The sequence below is a fragment of the Barbatula barbatula genome, assembly GCF_947034865.1.
Source record: "Barbatula barbatula genome assembly, chromosome: 9".
In the NCBI taxonomy this organism is placed as follows: Eukaryota; Metazoa; Chordata; class Actinopteri; order Cypriniformes; family Nemacheilidae; genus Barbatula; species Barbatula barbatula.
The window spans coordinates 7532957-7548857 of NC_136772.1; the positions used below are offsets into that span (position 1 = coordinate 7532957).

At 40.0% G+C, this 15901-nt stretch overlaps 2 protein-coding genes across 8 annotated transcripts; one reads left to right on the top strand and one right to left on the bottom strand.

Moving 5' to 3' along the window:
* Positions 1–664: 664 nt before the first annotated feature.
* On the bottom strand, positions 665–12290 carry ddx3xa (DEAD-box helicase 3 X-linked a). Of its 7 annotated transcripts, none has more exons than XM_079464224.1 (19): positions 11931–12276; positions 10518–10569; positions 10399–10446; positions 10092–10151; positions 7875–8051; positions 7377–7512; positions 6963–7076; positions 6756–6855; positions 6517–6652; positions 6263–6360; positions 5732–5833; positions 5491–5651; positions 5187–5331; positions 4945–5089; positions 4015–4196; positions 3814–3931; positions 3567–3720; positions 3354–3478; positions 665–3254 (listed from the first exon to the last, which is right to left on the bottom strand). In XM_079464224.1, exons 1-19 carry the CDS (start codon positions 11976–11978, stop codon positions 3163–3165), a joined length of 2193 nt encoding a protein of 730 aa, XP_079320350.1. In that variant the 5' UTR covers positions 11979–12276; the 3' UTR covers positions 665–3162. The 7 variants fall into 7 exon arrangements, with proteins under 7 accessions (XP_079320350.1, XP_079320349.1, XP_079320352.1 ...); XM_079464223.1 differs by having other exon boundaries at positions 4015–4199; positions 11931–12269; XM_079464226.1 differs by lacking the exon at positions 10092–10151 and having other exon boundaries at positions 11931–12290.
* Positions 12291–13038: 748 nt separating this feature from the next.
* Positions 13039–15272, top strand: rpl8 (ribosomal protein L8). The gene is made up of 6 exons (XM_079464240.1): positions 13039–13349; positions 13961–14104; positions 14195–14336; positions 14445–14663; positions 14864–14979; positions 15077–15272. The coding sequence occupies exons 2-6, from the start codon at positions 13967–13969 to the stop codon at positions 15233–15235; spliced, it is 774 nt and encodes a 257-aa protein (XP_079320366.1). The 5' UTR covers positions 13039–13349; positions 13961–13966; the 3' UTR covers positions 15236–15272.
* The last annotated feature ends 629 nt before the right edge of the window (positions 15273–15901 follow it).

The following is a 15901-nucleotide window of genomic DNA, read 5'->3' on the forward strand; positions in this document are numbered from 1 at the left end:
GTAGACCCAAATCATACTGACAACATATTAATTACTTACAGTAGAAAGCTAACGTTTTATAAAAAAGAATTAGTTGGACGAAATAATTAAAGGAGCCAAAAAGAGACCAGCAAAGAAGGAAATTATTTTAATACCGTTTAAAAGGCTTCTCAGGTTGAGACCTCAAGACAGACGATAAACTGGCAGTTGTGCATTTTCACAAATACTAGGCAAAGGGTGATTACTTGAAGATGCTAAACGTAACTGTTAAACTGCTATTCCATGAATTTGATGAGTTCACTTTAATTCTAAAATGTGGAAAAAATATAAATAATGAGTAAGTGATCGCACAATTGACCGGTAATATACCTGCATTTTAATAACTGTGAAATTTAGATGGTTAGCCAAGTTAAACAACTACTAATTGATAAGAACTGAAGCCTTTAAGAAACAGTCCTGTAAAACCTGTGACATGAAAGTAAAAGCCATCAGTTATCATCAACATGGAGTTGCATAAACTATAAAGACAAGAGACACTGGCTAGTTAGCGAACAAATTTCTATTTTGTTAACAAACTGGTGCCAACCGAATGTCAAAGACGCCATTGAGTTCAGGTCAGGGCTAAGAACAGCTGGTACAGTACATTGACCCAATTTTTTGCTACATAAGAAAACATGCTTGCTTTGTAAGGAATTTGCATCAGAAACGTTTATTTTGGTAAAATCATACAATAAACGCACAGCCGAGTCCTCTCATGCAGTGCATAGCCTATAAGCTACGACATAAAGCAAATTCTAAATCTAAAGAACTCTGATGTCCTCTCAGGAAGCTGTTCGCCGCTTTCCATTGAAATTGAGGGCAGGGGGTGTGATATCAGTGTTTTTAATACGTTTTTTTAAGACTTATTGCTAGCGTGGACAATTGCAGCTTCTCCTGAGAAGACCAGAGTTGCCATATATGTAAATACAATGAAGATTAACCACATGTTTAAGATTGCCATGTGCCAGACACTGACAGAAACAAAAACAGAACAAATGCCAATCTGAAATACAGAAGAAAAGCACACGTTTGGAGAATCTGGACACCTTGCACTGAAAGGCAATTGTTTTTTTCTTTTTAACTGACTTTTGATTCCAAACCTTGGCATGTTTTTGCACATTTCCAATTTTGACAGCCAATTGGTAATCCCACAGCTGCGTGCGGCCGTCGAGCCCTTACCAGCTGTGGATATACTGAGCAAGTCCAACACGTCTGAAACATTAAAAAGCTCACACTACCCCGAAAAATAGAAACTTCACGCATACAGGTGACATTCAACATTCAAGTGCCAGTGTTTAAGTATTGTCTTTTGGTCAAGTTACTTGAAACTTTCAAAGAATCACTTTGAGGCTTATAAAAATAAATATTTCTCAAAAAATGCTTAATAAGTTACACAAAACTAGCAGCAAAAGTAGAATCTAGAAATCTGTGTGCAAATAGCTAAATTCCCCACTGCTGATCGCCCTGGTCCCAAATAAATCCTGGTTAATATTGAGAACCTTTCCCCTTTTGTAAACAAGCTGCGTTTCTCCTGTCTCCTCACACAATATTTGGAAGCTTGAGGACGTACACTCAAGACATTTATAAAAAACTCTAAATGTGCAATAAAAGAACATTGTAAAACTTGATGGGCACAACATACTCGGGCCTAGACCTAACTAAAGTAGCACCAATCAACTTGAAGTTCTCAATACTGTCAGTGCATCTGTTTGAATTCATCAACTAAAACAAAAATCATTAAATAAAATAGAAGTCAAGGCACAACTCACTTGAGAAGAAAATCTATTGCACTTATGTTAAATGCCTTGTTTCTCCTCCACTCGAATGCTTCTCTCCTCTGACGAAAAGAGGCAGAAAACTGGCTCTTACTGGCCAGTGGTTTAGTTCGCATCTAACCAGATGAACTTCAGACAGCCTGTGTTTGGCCCTGCATAGAGAACAGTGGGGCCATCACAAGCTAAAATGGCAGCCTGTCTATAACTGCACTCGCATCAGGCCTGACCCATCAAACCCCCGAATACGATCCACTAATGCCTTGAAAAGAACTCTCGTGCTGCCCCCGCCGCCTATGAAAATGGGAGCCATGCCTGCCACGCAGCTTGAAAAGAGAGGACGTCTGTATTGAAATAAAGCCTGCAACAGTTCGTTCGTCTTCTCTCCTTGACCAAAAAACTAAACACTAGCATGCGTATTTGACCAAAGCAGCCATGTTCGAAATGCACAGCCGCTTTGGTTTAGTGGTCCGTTTGTAGCCATTTGAACTTCATTTTCAGGATGGCAGGCATTTTTTGTTTGTTGACATTTCAAAAGAAACATTTTATCAAAAAACTCACCGTTTTTTAATAAACCACATCTGCTTCTCCAAAATGTTTTGAGAAAAACAAAAACGCTGCCCACCTACAGTGGCTAGCATTTGGTTCTTACTAGCTGCCATAACACTGTCAATTAAAACAAGTGGAGTACGAAGTTCCAGCATTCAGAAATTTAAAACACTGTGTTTCCGAAAGTTTGTCATGAACATCACAACTGGAATGGCCTTTATCAAGACAACCATATCCCTAAATGGGTGCCTCTCCAGGATAGAGTGAGCAAAACTAAAATAAGTCAGACTTATTTATCGCTTATGACAGTCACTTCACAGAGCGCTTCGCAGTCGAACGCAAAGCTTCTCAGTCAGTTTTAGTCGTAGGTGCGTTTTGATATTAGTGAGAATTTGAAATTCAAATGGAACAGCGACTCATTTGAGCCACGTCATCCCAGGATTTGCCAAGGTTTGAGAAAGTACAAGCGTTCAAGCGCCTTTACAGAGAAAACAAATTAAGCTCTTGGCCGAGTTCACTCGATAAAAATTAATGAAACTAAATACCTGTCTATATTCAAAAAGGCACAGTACATTCACATACAAATGATCCTCGTTTTTTTTTAAACAAAGAAAACTTTGCAATATTCTATATCCAATACACAAGTTGACGTCAAGTGTTATTCTGCTCCAGGTTAAGCGCAGATCTTCGTCTTTATCACCTCACTTTAGAATGCAGGCAAAGAATCACAGCGTGTAATGTACCGAGTTCATAAAGCTACACGGAGGGCAGAGTCTGGCTATGATAACATGTGGTTTGGCATGGTGACCCCCTCCAAACATATTTAGTTGCCCCACCAGTCAACCTGGGCGTAGTTTCCTCCGTAGTTTGCGTAGCTGCCACCATAGCTGTCATTGCCAAAACTCCCAAAGCCACCTAAATTAGAAAGTAAAGTCAGAATCGCAAAAAAAATAAAGATAGCAAAACTTTTTTCAAACGAAAATAATATTCACTGCCAAACATTGTGAAACTAACCCTTATTGCCTCCAAAACCACGGTTCCCTGCGTGGCCAACAGTGTTGCGAGCACCACGGTTGCCAAAAGTGTTAACACCCCCAGCCATCTGCCGGTAATCTCTAGCTCCAAAGCCTCCAGAGAACCTGCAGAAGCAAGCCAGAGAGCAACGTGTCAAGTCTAGAGAACTCACAATCCAACATGTTGGTCTGTAGAGAATTCACGGTTTTGTACCTCTTGGGGCGTCCACGGCTGGTGCTCTTGTGCTGGTGCTCATAGGCAAGGTTCTCAAGCCAGGAAGGAACCTCTTGTTTGGCCTCGACCAGAATGTCCAGCAAATCTTTAGTGATGTTGCTGTTCTTATCATTGTAGAAGGAGGTGGCCAAACCTGCGAATAAATAAGTAATAATATCAGGAGCGTTTTAACAACAACAACAAAAAAACACATCTACTGTCTGCGAAAAGCTACTGTAAATCTCACCAAGGTTTCCCACACGGCCTGTACGCCCAATGCGGTGGACATATTCCTCAATGTCACTCGGCAGGTCAAAGTTAATCACATGTTTCACATTGGATATGTCAAGCCCTCGTGCAGCCACCTGTAAAGACAACAGCATCAGATCAGAGAAACGCTAGAGACACGTCACACAAGCCTTCAGAGAACTCAAGACTCCACACTCACAGCAGTGGCAACCATAATAGGACAGCGTCCAGAACGGAACTGGTGGAGAGCTTCCTCCCGATCGCGCTGAGAGCGGTCGCCATGGATACTGGTGCAAGCATAGCCCTCGTGGTACAGGAAGTCCTCTAGAGCATCTGCTCCCTTTTTGGTTTCCACAAACACCAGTGTGAGAGAATCCTTGCCTGCTAGTTTAAAATGTTAATCAGTAGAATTCAATAACTTGGATTATCTGCATTCGCTGTTTGCCACAGCTTGCATTTCCACCTTATTCAACTTCAGCTTTGATTGCCATTCCCCACCCACAATGCTTTTAAACAGCAGCCCAACAGCAGTGATAAAAATCTGTGCTTGGATAATGTTGTCATGGTAACACTCTAAATGGATTTGTCTCTGTATGCTTAAATTTACACTTTCTTTTATCCAAAGCGACTTACATTGCATTATACTATACATTTGTCTTTTTTAAGTATGTGCAATCCCTGAGATCGAACCCATGACCATGGCGTTGCTAGCACCATGCTCTAACCACTGAGCCACAGGAAAGCTCAGATAAAAGCATCACCAAGTAGGCAGAGCTTGTACTCCTATGCTTATTACTACAAGAGAAGGATCTAAAATACTGTTATCTCTGAATTTACACAGTAAACACAAGACACTTATATGATTTCCAACAATGAACAAATACCTCATTAAAGTTATTAAAGGGACCACAGATATTCAGAAAACATGATTTGTCCCAATTATGCAACTAATGATTCTTCTGGAGCAGACTTTATTTGTAAAAAACCAATCACAATAATACACAAAACCTCTCACCTGTCATGACACTAATGTTGCATTATAGGCACTCAAAGCTAATACCATGATTTCCACAAGCCAACACAAACCCAAAAACATCACAAAATCCTGGATGAGGAGCGGTGGATTTACCTGTAGCATTGAGCAGGTCGAGGAGGAAGGAGCGCTTGTCATTCTCTTCCACCCAAACCACCTTCTGGGTGATGTTCTCTGAGGTGGAACCCACACGCCCCACAGCTAAGAAGATGTACTCCTCCAGAAAGTCACGGGCCAGAATCTTTACAACAGATATTAATACAAACACATTCTATTTATTATCAAAGTATGTAATATAGATTGACGTGCTGGTTGGTCCTATGCAAGCATATGCATACCTGGATCTCCTTGGGGAAGGTGGCACTGAACATCATGGTCTGGCGAGCTCCTTTAGGGGGCATGGTGTCCTGCTCCACAATACGTCTGATCTGGGGTTCAAAACCCATATCAAGCATTCTGTCTGCCTCATCCAGGACCAGATAACTTAAAAAAATAGATGGTTTATTTTTACTGATGTTGCAGTAATGCTGTCTTTGTAACCTTGAGACAAGCTAATTCAGTTAAAAGCATCATGTAAATGAGAATAACAGTTTATGGGGGATACTTTTTTTGAGGTTTAAATCCATTCTACACTACACTTACTTGCAGTGGTCCAGGCCAATCTTGCCCCGCTCCATCATGTCTACCAGACGGCCCGGTGTGGCCACAAGCAGGTGACAGCCTCTTTCCAACTCACGAATCTGCTGGCCTATATCAGCACCTCCATAAACTACACACGGGCGCACTTTGGAGCGGTAGGCAAACTGCACAGACACAAATAAAACATTTTAAATGTTAACTTACCTAGTTAGCATAAACTTAGGTGATGGCAGGACAGACGTACCTTTCTGGCCTCGTCATAAATCTGAAGAGCAAGCTCTCTTGTTGGAGCCAAAACCAGAGAAATGGGATACTGTTTGCGCCGGACGTACTTTCCATTCTCCTGCTTTAGGAACACAAAACAAATCTCTTTACCAAAACTGACACACTTCTGCCTTCACAACTTAATGTGATAGTTCACCCAAAAACGAATTCACTCATCATTTACTTACCCGCTTGTCATTTCAAACCTTTATGGCTTTATTTCTTCCGCAAAACACAGAAGATATTTTTAAGAAAGCTGGTAACCGAACAGCACTGGCCCTCATTTACTTCTACAGTATGGACACAATGGGGGCCAGTCAACAACATTCTTAAGAATACCTTTTTTTGTGTTCTGCGGTAGAAAGAAAGAAAGCCATACAGGTTTGGAATGACAAGAGGGTGAGTAAATGATGACAGAATTGTTATTTGTAGGTGAATCAGAAAACACTCAGCTAAAATCTCTTTAGTGGTCAAAGTTGTGCAAAGTTGAGCTGTATTATAACTGCAAAACCTGGGTGCTGGCTTTGGTGGCCTGTAGTGCTTCTCCAGGTCCTTCGGTGAAGATCTGACTCAGCACAGGAAGCAGGAAGGCTGCAGTTTTTCCAGAGCCTGATTAAACAGAGCACAATAATAAAACATGCTTACAATTAAAATTTCATAAACGCATTTACCACCCAACATTACTACGGTAACTTGCGACAAACGCTGGCTCTGTCAAAAGCTTACATACTCTTCAGTCATACTCAAAGGGCACTCAAGACCTACCTGTCTGTGCGCAGGCCATCAGGTCCCTCTTGCTCTTGATGATAGGGATTGCATACTTCTGAACAGGAGTAGGGCGCGTGTACCTGCTCAAGGCGATGTTGCCCATAATGATCTCCCCCATGTCCACATCATGAAACTAAACAGACACACACACACACACACACACACACAGTAAATCAGTTGCCACATTCCACATCATATATTGTTATGGCAGCAGAGATCATCATCACAAAGCTTACACTATCAATATGCCCAGGGGAGTCTGTTCCAGTGGCTTCCACAGGAATGTCGTCATACTTCTCAAAGTTAATCCCTGTGTTGCTCCCGGAGAACAGCTCACTGAGGATAGAGAACGAGAGAGGGGGAGTGAGAGAGAGAACAATGGCTTAATCACTATGACAGATGAGACTCTCGCAGAGACAGAGCACACAGCCCCATTAACTCACTTTTCCAGACGCTCATTGGGGGGCAATTGCTTTGACCAGTCCTCTTCATCTCTGGACTCTTCAACCCAACGGCTGTTCCCTCCTGTACCCGCTCCAAACCCTCCACGCTCATACCTGCCAAAAACAGCTTTATTTAGCCTGCAAAGGTGAAAATACTGCATAATTACATTATGAATGATCTTGATGTTTACAATACAAATCTATCAGAAAACTGAATGTATGAAATAAAGGGATTTTAGCAGATCTGGAAAAGTAACAGCACACCTCACACCAACATTTATCTCTGCATCACAAACGGTGTGGAGAGCAATACATACAGTGATGCTTGTGTTATAGCTTCAAATATGGTTAAATTGGGTTTTGCTATATTAGAATCATATATTAAATGCAGAATACATGGCAGCAGTTCCTCACCTTCCTCTTGATCCAGTTCCTCTGTCATTGAAAAATGCAGACTTTCCTCTGTCCGAACGTCCGGCAAAGCTTGTGTAGGCATCTCTGTTCACCATAGCATTCCAGCCTCCATCTTTGTTCTCATAACCGCCATAACCTACAATGTTACATTAATAGAGCTCAACCATGTGCACTTGCTTGAAACCAAACAGTTCTTGGCCACCATTGCCTACTTGAGCAGGAAAAATAACAATAGCAGACAAAAGTGCCTCAGAACTGTTTGCTTTCCTACATTCTTCAAATTAACTTATTTTGTGTTCAACAGAACAAAGACATTCATAAAGCAATTATTTTGTGTAGAACTGCTTGTTTACAAGCATTCTTCCAAATATCTTTCTCTGTGTTCTTCAGAACCAAAACATTTATACAGATTTAGAACTAGGTGGTGACAAGACAGAATTTTCATTATTGGGTAAACTTTTCCAGCTAAATATCTCTTTCAGAAACATCCAATCTCACCTGCATTATGCATTGGCTGGTTGAAGGAACCACCGTTCCTGTTGCCTCTGTAGCCTCCACGTCCCCCTCTGTCACTGCGAGGAGGTCCACGTACAAAGTTTGCTGTGACATTCATACGACCGTCATGGTACCCATTGATGAAACCATTGCTACGACCGCCATCCCACCCTGGAGAATCTTTCACACAAAAAAAACAATCAGGAAAGATAAGTTCAGGTAATTGAAGGCTGGTTGAGTGTTATTATCTAGATCAAAGCCAAGAGCATACAATCCACAGGATTCAGTGGTGATGGTTGAGTGAGAAACAGAAGTGAACAGCCAGCAAGTTATTTCACCTTACTGCAACAGAGAACTCAAGTTGCTTGAGTGAACCACACAAACAGGTTCATGGCACTGCTCAGAAACAGCAAGGAAGGGAACCAGACCAGCATCACCGTTGCATAAAACAAAAATAAACCTGTTTTGACTCACGCAGCTATTCCTTTCGAAGGAAAACCCAGTCTGAATAAAGCGCGCACACACCCCAAAAGCTCCTTTTACAATGCAGTGTACTTCCCATCAAATGGGGTTGTAAACCAAAATCCAACACACGCAAAGTTAAAATCTTTCAAGCCATGGAGCTTAAACAGACGAATGATAACCTGTGGCCACAAAACCACCAAACCATGCCATCGTTTGATGCTCAAATTTACCACAGCGATCAGCCCAGCTGAAAACACTGGCTGTATCCTCATTTCCATCGGTGGCTACACTGCTGTCGGTACGCGCAGGAGAGACTGCAGGTGACAAACACAGTTATTAGCTGAAGCTAATGGATATACGGTCTTTATAACTTTAACCGATTCAAACAAAAAACTTGCACCTCGCACTACCACAGATGGTATGTCACTCAACACAAACACAAGCTCATTTCCAAAGAGCAATCACTGCTGACCTACTTGCAAACCAAGAAGTCAAGACTGATTTCCAGACAATAAGAATTTTTTTGCCTTTTAGGCAAGCCTCAAACACACAACAAAGTCAACATCTCTTCAATTAACAAGTTTACATAGTCACTTAAAAAAAATGAAAACTCATGGCAAACAAGCAATCCATGTGGCAGCAGTAAGACACGTCCAAGCCTAGTTGGCATAATTTAATAATATTTAATAATATAATATTTGTGGAAACAACTGGTCTTTCTAATAAAAACTTGGGCTGTTAAACGATTAATCGCATCCAAAATAAAAGTTTGTGTTTACATAACATATGTCTATGTACTGCGCATATTAATTTTGTATTTACAAACACACATACATTTAAGAACATTTTTAATGTAAAGTTAATAAATATATATAACATATTTCAATTATTTGCAAATATCTAAATATTTATATTTCTGTGTGTACGTTTATGTGTTTATAATTACAAAAGTCTTATGCCCAGTACACAGGAAATATTATGTAAAGACAAACTTTTATTTTGGATGAGATTAATCGGTTGACAGCCCTAAATGTGATTCGCACACGCATACATGCTATTGACATTAGAAGCAAGCTCAACAAACTTCAGGCCCTCTACAGGGTTTGAGTTATAATGCAGTGACATCACAGTGGGTAAAGGGCAGCACAGCATAGTTATGCCATAAGTTACATGCATAGAGATATACCACATCTGTCTGGCCAGCCACCAGTGTAGGTGTGATAAAACGAAAGCTCCTGGGAAATATATCTCTGGGTACCTAAGCAGAGCACAGGGCACTTGAAAACATCCCTTTACAAATTAAAGGACCTCAGGAGCAATGCAGGGTTTTTATAATAATAATTACCAGTTGGACAGTTATGCCCGTTTCTGTGGTTTCCCTCAGGGTGCCAACTCTGAGTATACTGCTTAGGAGAAACTTGGGGAACAGTTTCACATTGTTATAGTCAGAAGTATTCAAAAGAGTGTGCGCTATAGCAAAAAGCCTTTTTTTGTTGATATTCAGAGTGAATAGAATAAAGAGGAAAATGCATGCAACCACGGCTGCATTATGATCACGCAAAGCAGTAAAGCGATTAAAGCTTTCCTACTGACCCCAAAAATATTCCTTCAGTTTTATAAAGTGCGAGATTCACTAATCACTTCTATATGTCTGGCTCAATAGACAGGCCCAAAGTATTGGCTCTGAAGTATGGAATTAAACTTTCATGCATCTTGGAAGCAAAGCACCTTCAGCAAGACCTGTCCAAGACTTACAGCTCTGAACTGATGCCATTGAATAACCGCTCTGCCTACCAGAGGAATAAGCATTTCCTGCTGTAAAAAACAAAACAAAAATTAAGTGCCGTTTTCAGAAGTAATAGGATGTAGAGCTTTTCTCGATTTTCTGAACCTCAAAATCAGGTTGCAAACAAAATGCATTAGGTTTTCTTTAGAATTTGAGATCCAGGTATGCATGACATATTCAAGAATTAAACCTGGAGTCAGAGCCTGTCAGCCACAATCATGCAGTTCATGTGCATTTAAGGATGGAGGATTATTCAAGCAAACTAGAATTGCATACCACTTTTTGATGCTTCTTTGTTTCGCAAATGTGGAGGAATATAACACCCTGTAAGAAAATTTACATTGATTATACTGAATTGATTGAAATAAGACATGACACGATATATAAATACTTACGACCAGTGCCTGCTCCCTGCCCATCAACCAAGTTCAAGTCTAAAACAGCAAGCTGAAAAAGAGAAAGCGCACAGTGGGTCACAAACTACAGGACAAGATGCATGGTACTATACATAGATGAATAAAAACCAATGTTAATACAGAAAAAAGTACCAAGGATATGAATTAAGTGCTGTTTATTGTTCCGTGCAATACATTGGTGTATATATATGAATGTCTGTCGTGCTTTACAAGCATTTTTTTTATCTGTGACATGCTGTTTATATCCAAAGAAAAAAATGCTTGTAAAGCAAGACAGACATTCATCTGCTTTTACAGAAGTCGTCATCTATTTGCTACTGTTCCTCATAAACGATGAATACTAACCCTTTAGAAACCACAAATCTAATAGACAAAAAAACTATTAAACATTGTGCTATTCAAATGTATTTCTGCTCAATTTTATGCGATAAACCGGTGTCGTGTTTACATCAGGTTTAAGTTACACATGGAACAACAAGCTCCACCCACAGGAATTATGAGACGTTTATCCGCCTTGAACAGTAGTCCCATTTCAAAATGGCGGTTTAGACAACTTTACAAACACCACATTTCATTATGAAAACAAATATTCATCCGCTACAATCGTGTTTTATGGGGCAAGACTTTGAAAAGGAAGCTCACAAACAAACGTAAATCAAATGCTCAGGCAAAACGCACAATCTGTAGCGATCAACAGATGTGCCAATTTCTGTAATTGATACAAAAAGACGGTTTTATAACATGCCTCTATGCATGTTCGTCATAGGATCTACAAACTTCTCGCATAGTCCATTGAATCACATAGTGAATGACCGAACAACCGTCCTAGACAATGAAACTTGCATCAACTATAACCGTAGTCTAGGTTTAAAGGGAAAGGAGGCCGCGAGCAGGCTGCCTCTTAAAGCAAATGCCGGACAGACTTCGGTGACATGCGACTATTAACAATATCTTGCATAATATGATTTGACAAGCCCAGTATTCTGTATAATCTGTTGATATAAATAAACCGATGATTAAAAACTCAATATTACCATTTATTCTAGAGTGCCGGGTGGCGAAATAAGGAACTAAATAAAACTACGACACATACAGACAACTGCGTTTATCGTTTTTCAAACAGATTTTTACCCCAACAATGCTTATTTTCTCGTCGAAAACTCTAGAATTGTATACATATTCATTTTCAGCCACAGAGCACGAGGCTGAGATGTACGAAGGCTGAGGCTCGACCCCTATCAAGCTGCCTTGTTAGACAGCAGTTTTGAGCACCACAATTAATGCTGTCTAGAAGGACAGCGAACTAGGTCTCGAGACGTAACCCGTACGTCAAAGCCAACAGATCAAACCGATTACAGACCTCTCGTATTTAAACACATATTTCCAACCTACCTCCTGCTGATCTAGAACGTGTGAACCGTCGACGACCACATGACTCATAACTAAAGAGAATAAGTGAGGATTACTCCTTTAATTCAGATAAGGTTTTCTTTGTTGACTAAAGGGGTTCAGCCAAGTCTCCTTTTATAACGACGTCACTTGCTCTTTTTCAATCCTGTCCTTCCCAAGGGCTTTTTTCGCCAAGACCGACGTGAAAAAACAGGAAATGTACGAGTGTAGGTTATCTGTCTTCGGGACTTTTTGTTCGCTAACAAAAGAAACCTAAATGTAGGTTTCTTTCACGGTATCCGTGTCTTGTGTCCGCTGTGCTAATAGTAGCCCAGTGTGTGCGGCATCTGTTCGCTTCAGGCTAAATGCCATTGGATCAGAGAACGGAGGAAAGACGTCACCGGGAAGGAAATATCGCGAGAGTAAGCAATCCCGTGCTTTGCTGTGTAAAAATAAATAAACAAAAAACTTTTTTGTTTGATGATCTGTAAAATCAAATAACAATACATGCACTGTCCCGTATGGTATAAATACATATTCATTGTACATACTATCGTGATACATGCCTATATACTGCTGTACAGTTCTTTTTACAATAGTATTACAATATCATTTTTTAAGGAAATGTATTTGCTTATAAGTGATTTGCGTTAAACGAAGACAATTGGAGTAAATCCTGATTTAACTATTTATCCTAAGTTGCATATTGATTGTGTATTCTGTAGCAATTAGACCTCATCGAATGTAAAGGTTTGTTTTCAGTAGCTTTATTTAAAAAATAAGTATGGGCACGCACAAAATCACAAAAACATCCAATAAATCATTAAGTTGCTAATATGTCAAATGTTTTGATATTTGATATTTCTGAGCTTGTCTGTGAAAACCAGGCTCAATTTAATTATGAGATGATCATGAAGTTTGTCACAAGGAATCTTTGACGTTGCCTCAAACAATGTTAAAGACATCAAGGGTATATTTTCACAGAATGTTATTTACATTATCACGTAGGATGATTTTGTGTAGAAAACAATAAATCGCACGCACTAGCCAGGTTTTCTCAGTCGGCCACATTTTCTTTTCTTTAACAGACTTGACTCGATGATGCCACCTCGTGGTTTGCTATGAGAATGTGTTAATTTTTATTATAAGATCTTAATATCCTCTGTTGTTCACATATACATATATAAGACGCCAATGCTATAATAAAACATATTAGGAGCAGCTGTTTATCTGATGAATATTCAGCGACTCAGAATATAACAGGTGTCATTTTTTATTCAGATGAAAGTGTTGTATCAGCCTCCAGGAGGCGCGCCAGAAATTACCGGCAGAACTACATCCGGGTTTTTGAACGCCCCCATTTCACCGGAAGAAAATCTTCATCCCTCCCTTACGCTTCCTCTTTCCGTCAACGGGGTTTAGGTATGAGAAAGAATTTTGTGTCTCTGTGCTCCATCTGATTAAAATCACCGTTTTAAGTTCACCATCCACGTATATAATGAGTCGTATAATGTCATCACAATGTTATAGCATATGTATGAGATCATTAGAGGTCTCTAAATATTTCTTTTGAAAGGGATATTTAGCTTTGAAGTGAAAGATGTCGTAGTGGCCTGATAGTACGCGGCGAGCGCCGGTATTGGTGTGCCACTGCACTATTAGTATATTTATCAAATTAACGTACGCGTTCCTTGGCTAAGTATTATTGTTAAATCATTTAAAAGACTCCAACCTGTATTTTTATGACGTATTTTACATTGAAAGTTTCGTTAGTGTCGTCAGTATGTCTGCTAACTGCTTGTGTCATTTATTCAGGCTTAATTTATTTGTTGCCTGTCAACAAGAAATTATTTGCGGTTTCCTCGCGAGATGTTATAATTGTAATACTTGTTGTTCGTTCATGGGATTGTTTCAACTTGCAGACCAAAATAATACTTAATACTAACGCCTCAAAATAATATTAGATTACTACATTCTTGATTCCAAATGAACATGTGTTGTTTAGTAATGGATACCTGTGGCTGTTTATACAGGCCGAAATGGGACGTGTGATTAGGGGACAGAGAAAAGGTGCGGGCTCAGTCTTCAAAGCCCATGTCAAGCACAGAAAGGGTGCTGCTAAACTCCGTCATGTTGACTTTGCCGAGCGTCATGGTTACATCAAGGGAATCGTGAAGGTAAAAATGCACAAGTTTAATGAGTTGAACATTGTCACCTTATGGTGAAGTCATCCAGTGGCTTATGGGAAATATCTGCTTTCTCCGTAGGACATTATCCACGACCCAGGCCGTGGGGCTCCTCTGGCCAAAGTAATGTTCCGGGACCCATACAGGTTTAAGAAGAGGACAGAACTTTTCATTGCAGCTGAGGGTATCCACACCGGGCAGTTCATCTACTGTGGCAAGAAAGGTACACTTTCAGTGTGGTATTATGCATTTTTTAGTTGAGAATGAGATGCACAAACGTGTAGTCAAGCATATGTGTTGATCGAAAGCTTTTTTGTTTGGATTGTTATAGCCCAGCTGGAAATTGGAAATGTGCTCCCTGTTGGCATCATGCCTGAGGGTACCATTGTCTGCTGTCTTGAGGAGAAGCCCGGAGACCGAGGCAAGCTCGCTCGTGCATCTGGAAACTATGCCACAGTCATCTCCCACAACCCTGAGACAAAAAAGTCCAGAGTCAAGCTTCCATCTGGATGCAAAAAGGTTGTTTCTTCTGCAAACAGAGCTGTTGTTGGTAAGGAGACTATGAAGACTTTGATACTTACATTTAGATTATGGTATTGTGATATAGATTTTTAACTTTATGGGAGGAGTTGTCATTAAAAGCCCTGAACATGTTTGTGTTTTAAGATTTTCATAGATGAATTGTGTATGATCTCCTCAGGAATGTGTCTGCATGATGTATTGAATTGAAGTTTACTGTCATATCTAAAGGTGTTGTTGCTGGTGGTGGTCGTATTGACAAACCCATCCTGAAGGCAGGACGTGCATACCACAAGTATAAGGCCAAGAGGAACTGCTGGCCTCGTGTCCGTGGTGTGGCTATGAACGTAAGCGACGCTTTGCATGATTTCATGGGGTATTTTTTATTTGTGAGGTGTACGTCTGTGATGGTTTTAATCTGACGTAATCCGTTTTCTTTTTCAGCCTGTTGAGCATCCCTTCGGTGGTGGTAACCATCAGCATATTGGCAAACCCTCAACAATCAGGAGGGATGCACCCGCTGGACGCAAAGTCGGTCTCATCGCTGCCCGTCGTACTGGCAGACTGCGTGGAACAAAGACCGTCCAGGACAAAGAAAACTAATATGTATCTTCATAATAAAATGTCCCAACGAATTTCATTTGTTTTGCCATTTCATTTATTTACTATGCACAAAAGTTGTCCAACACACTCTAATGCTACCTTCAGCATCAATGGAATCTTTGCCCCGGAAAAGCTCAGTTTTTCAAGTCGTTTTGCACATGCCATCTGCACACCAGATACTTTTAAGAGTAATTTATTATAAAGATTTCTGAAAGATAGTGTACGGAGTTTGCCAACGCTTAGCAAAGTTTAAAATCTTGTGGTCTAGCCCAGATATTTGCCTAGCTTTGTTTTCAAGGTTTGTTGCATATCAAATGTGATTCTAGAAAAGATGCTCCTAGAAATCAAGGTGTCTTTTTGTGTCAGACAGGAAACCTGTAATAGTTTATAAATTAAGAACTAACCTTTTAAATGTTTATCTATTACAAGACACAAAAAGCTCTTGATTTATGAAAATGCAATTCTCTATAGGTGATCTGAATAGTCCTAAATGCATACAGGAATATTGGTGACTTTAGATAATGTAATATGTCCCTAGCCACACTATTGCTTGCAGGTACAGCCACAAAAATATGAGCCCATTTCAAAACAATTTAAAGTTTTTCTATCTATAGTATATGTTTAGGAAAATTGTTTTATTCTGTTAACTACCAATTTTTTTACCAA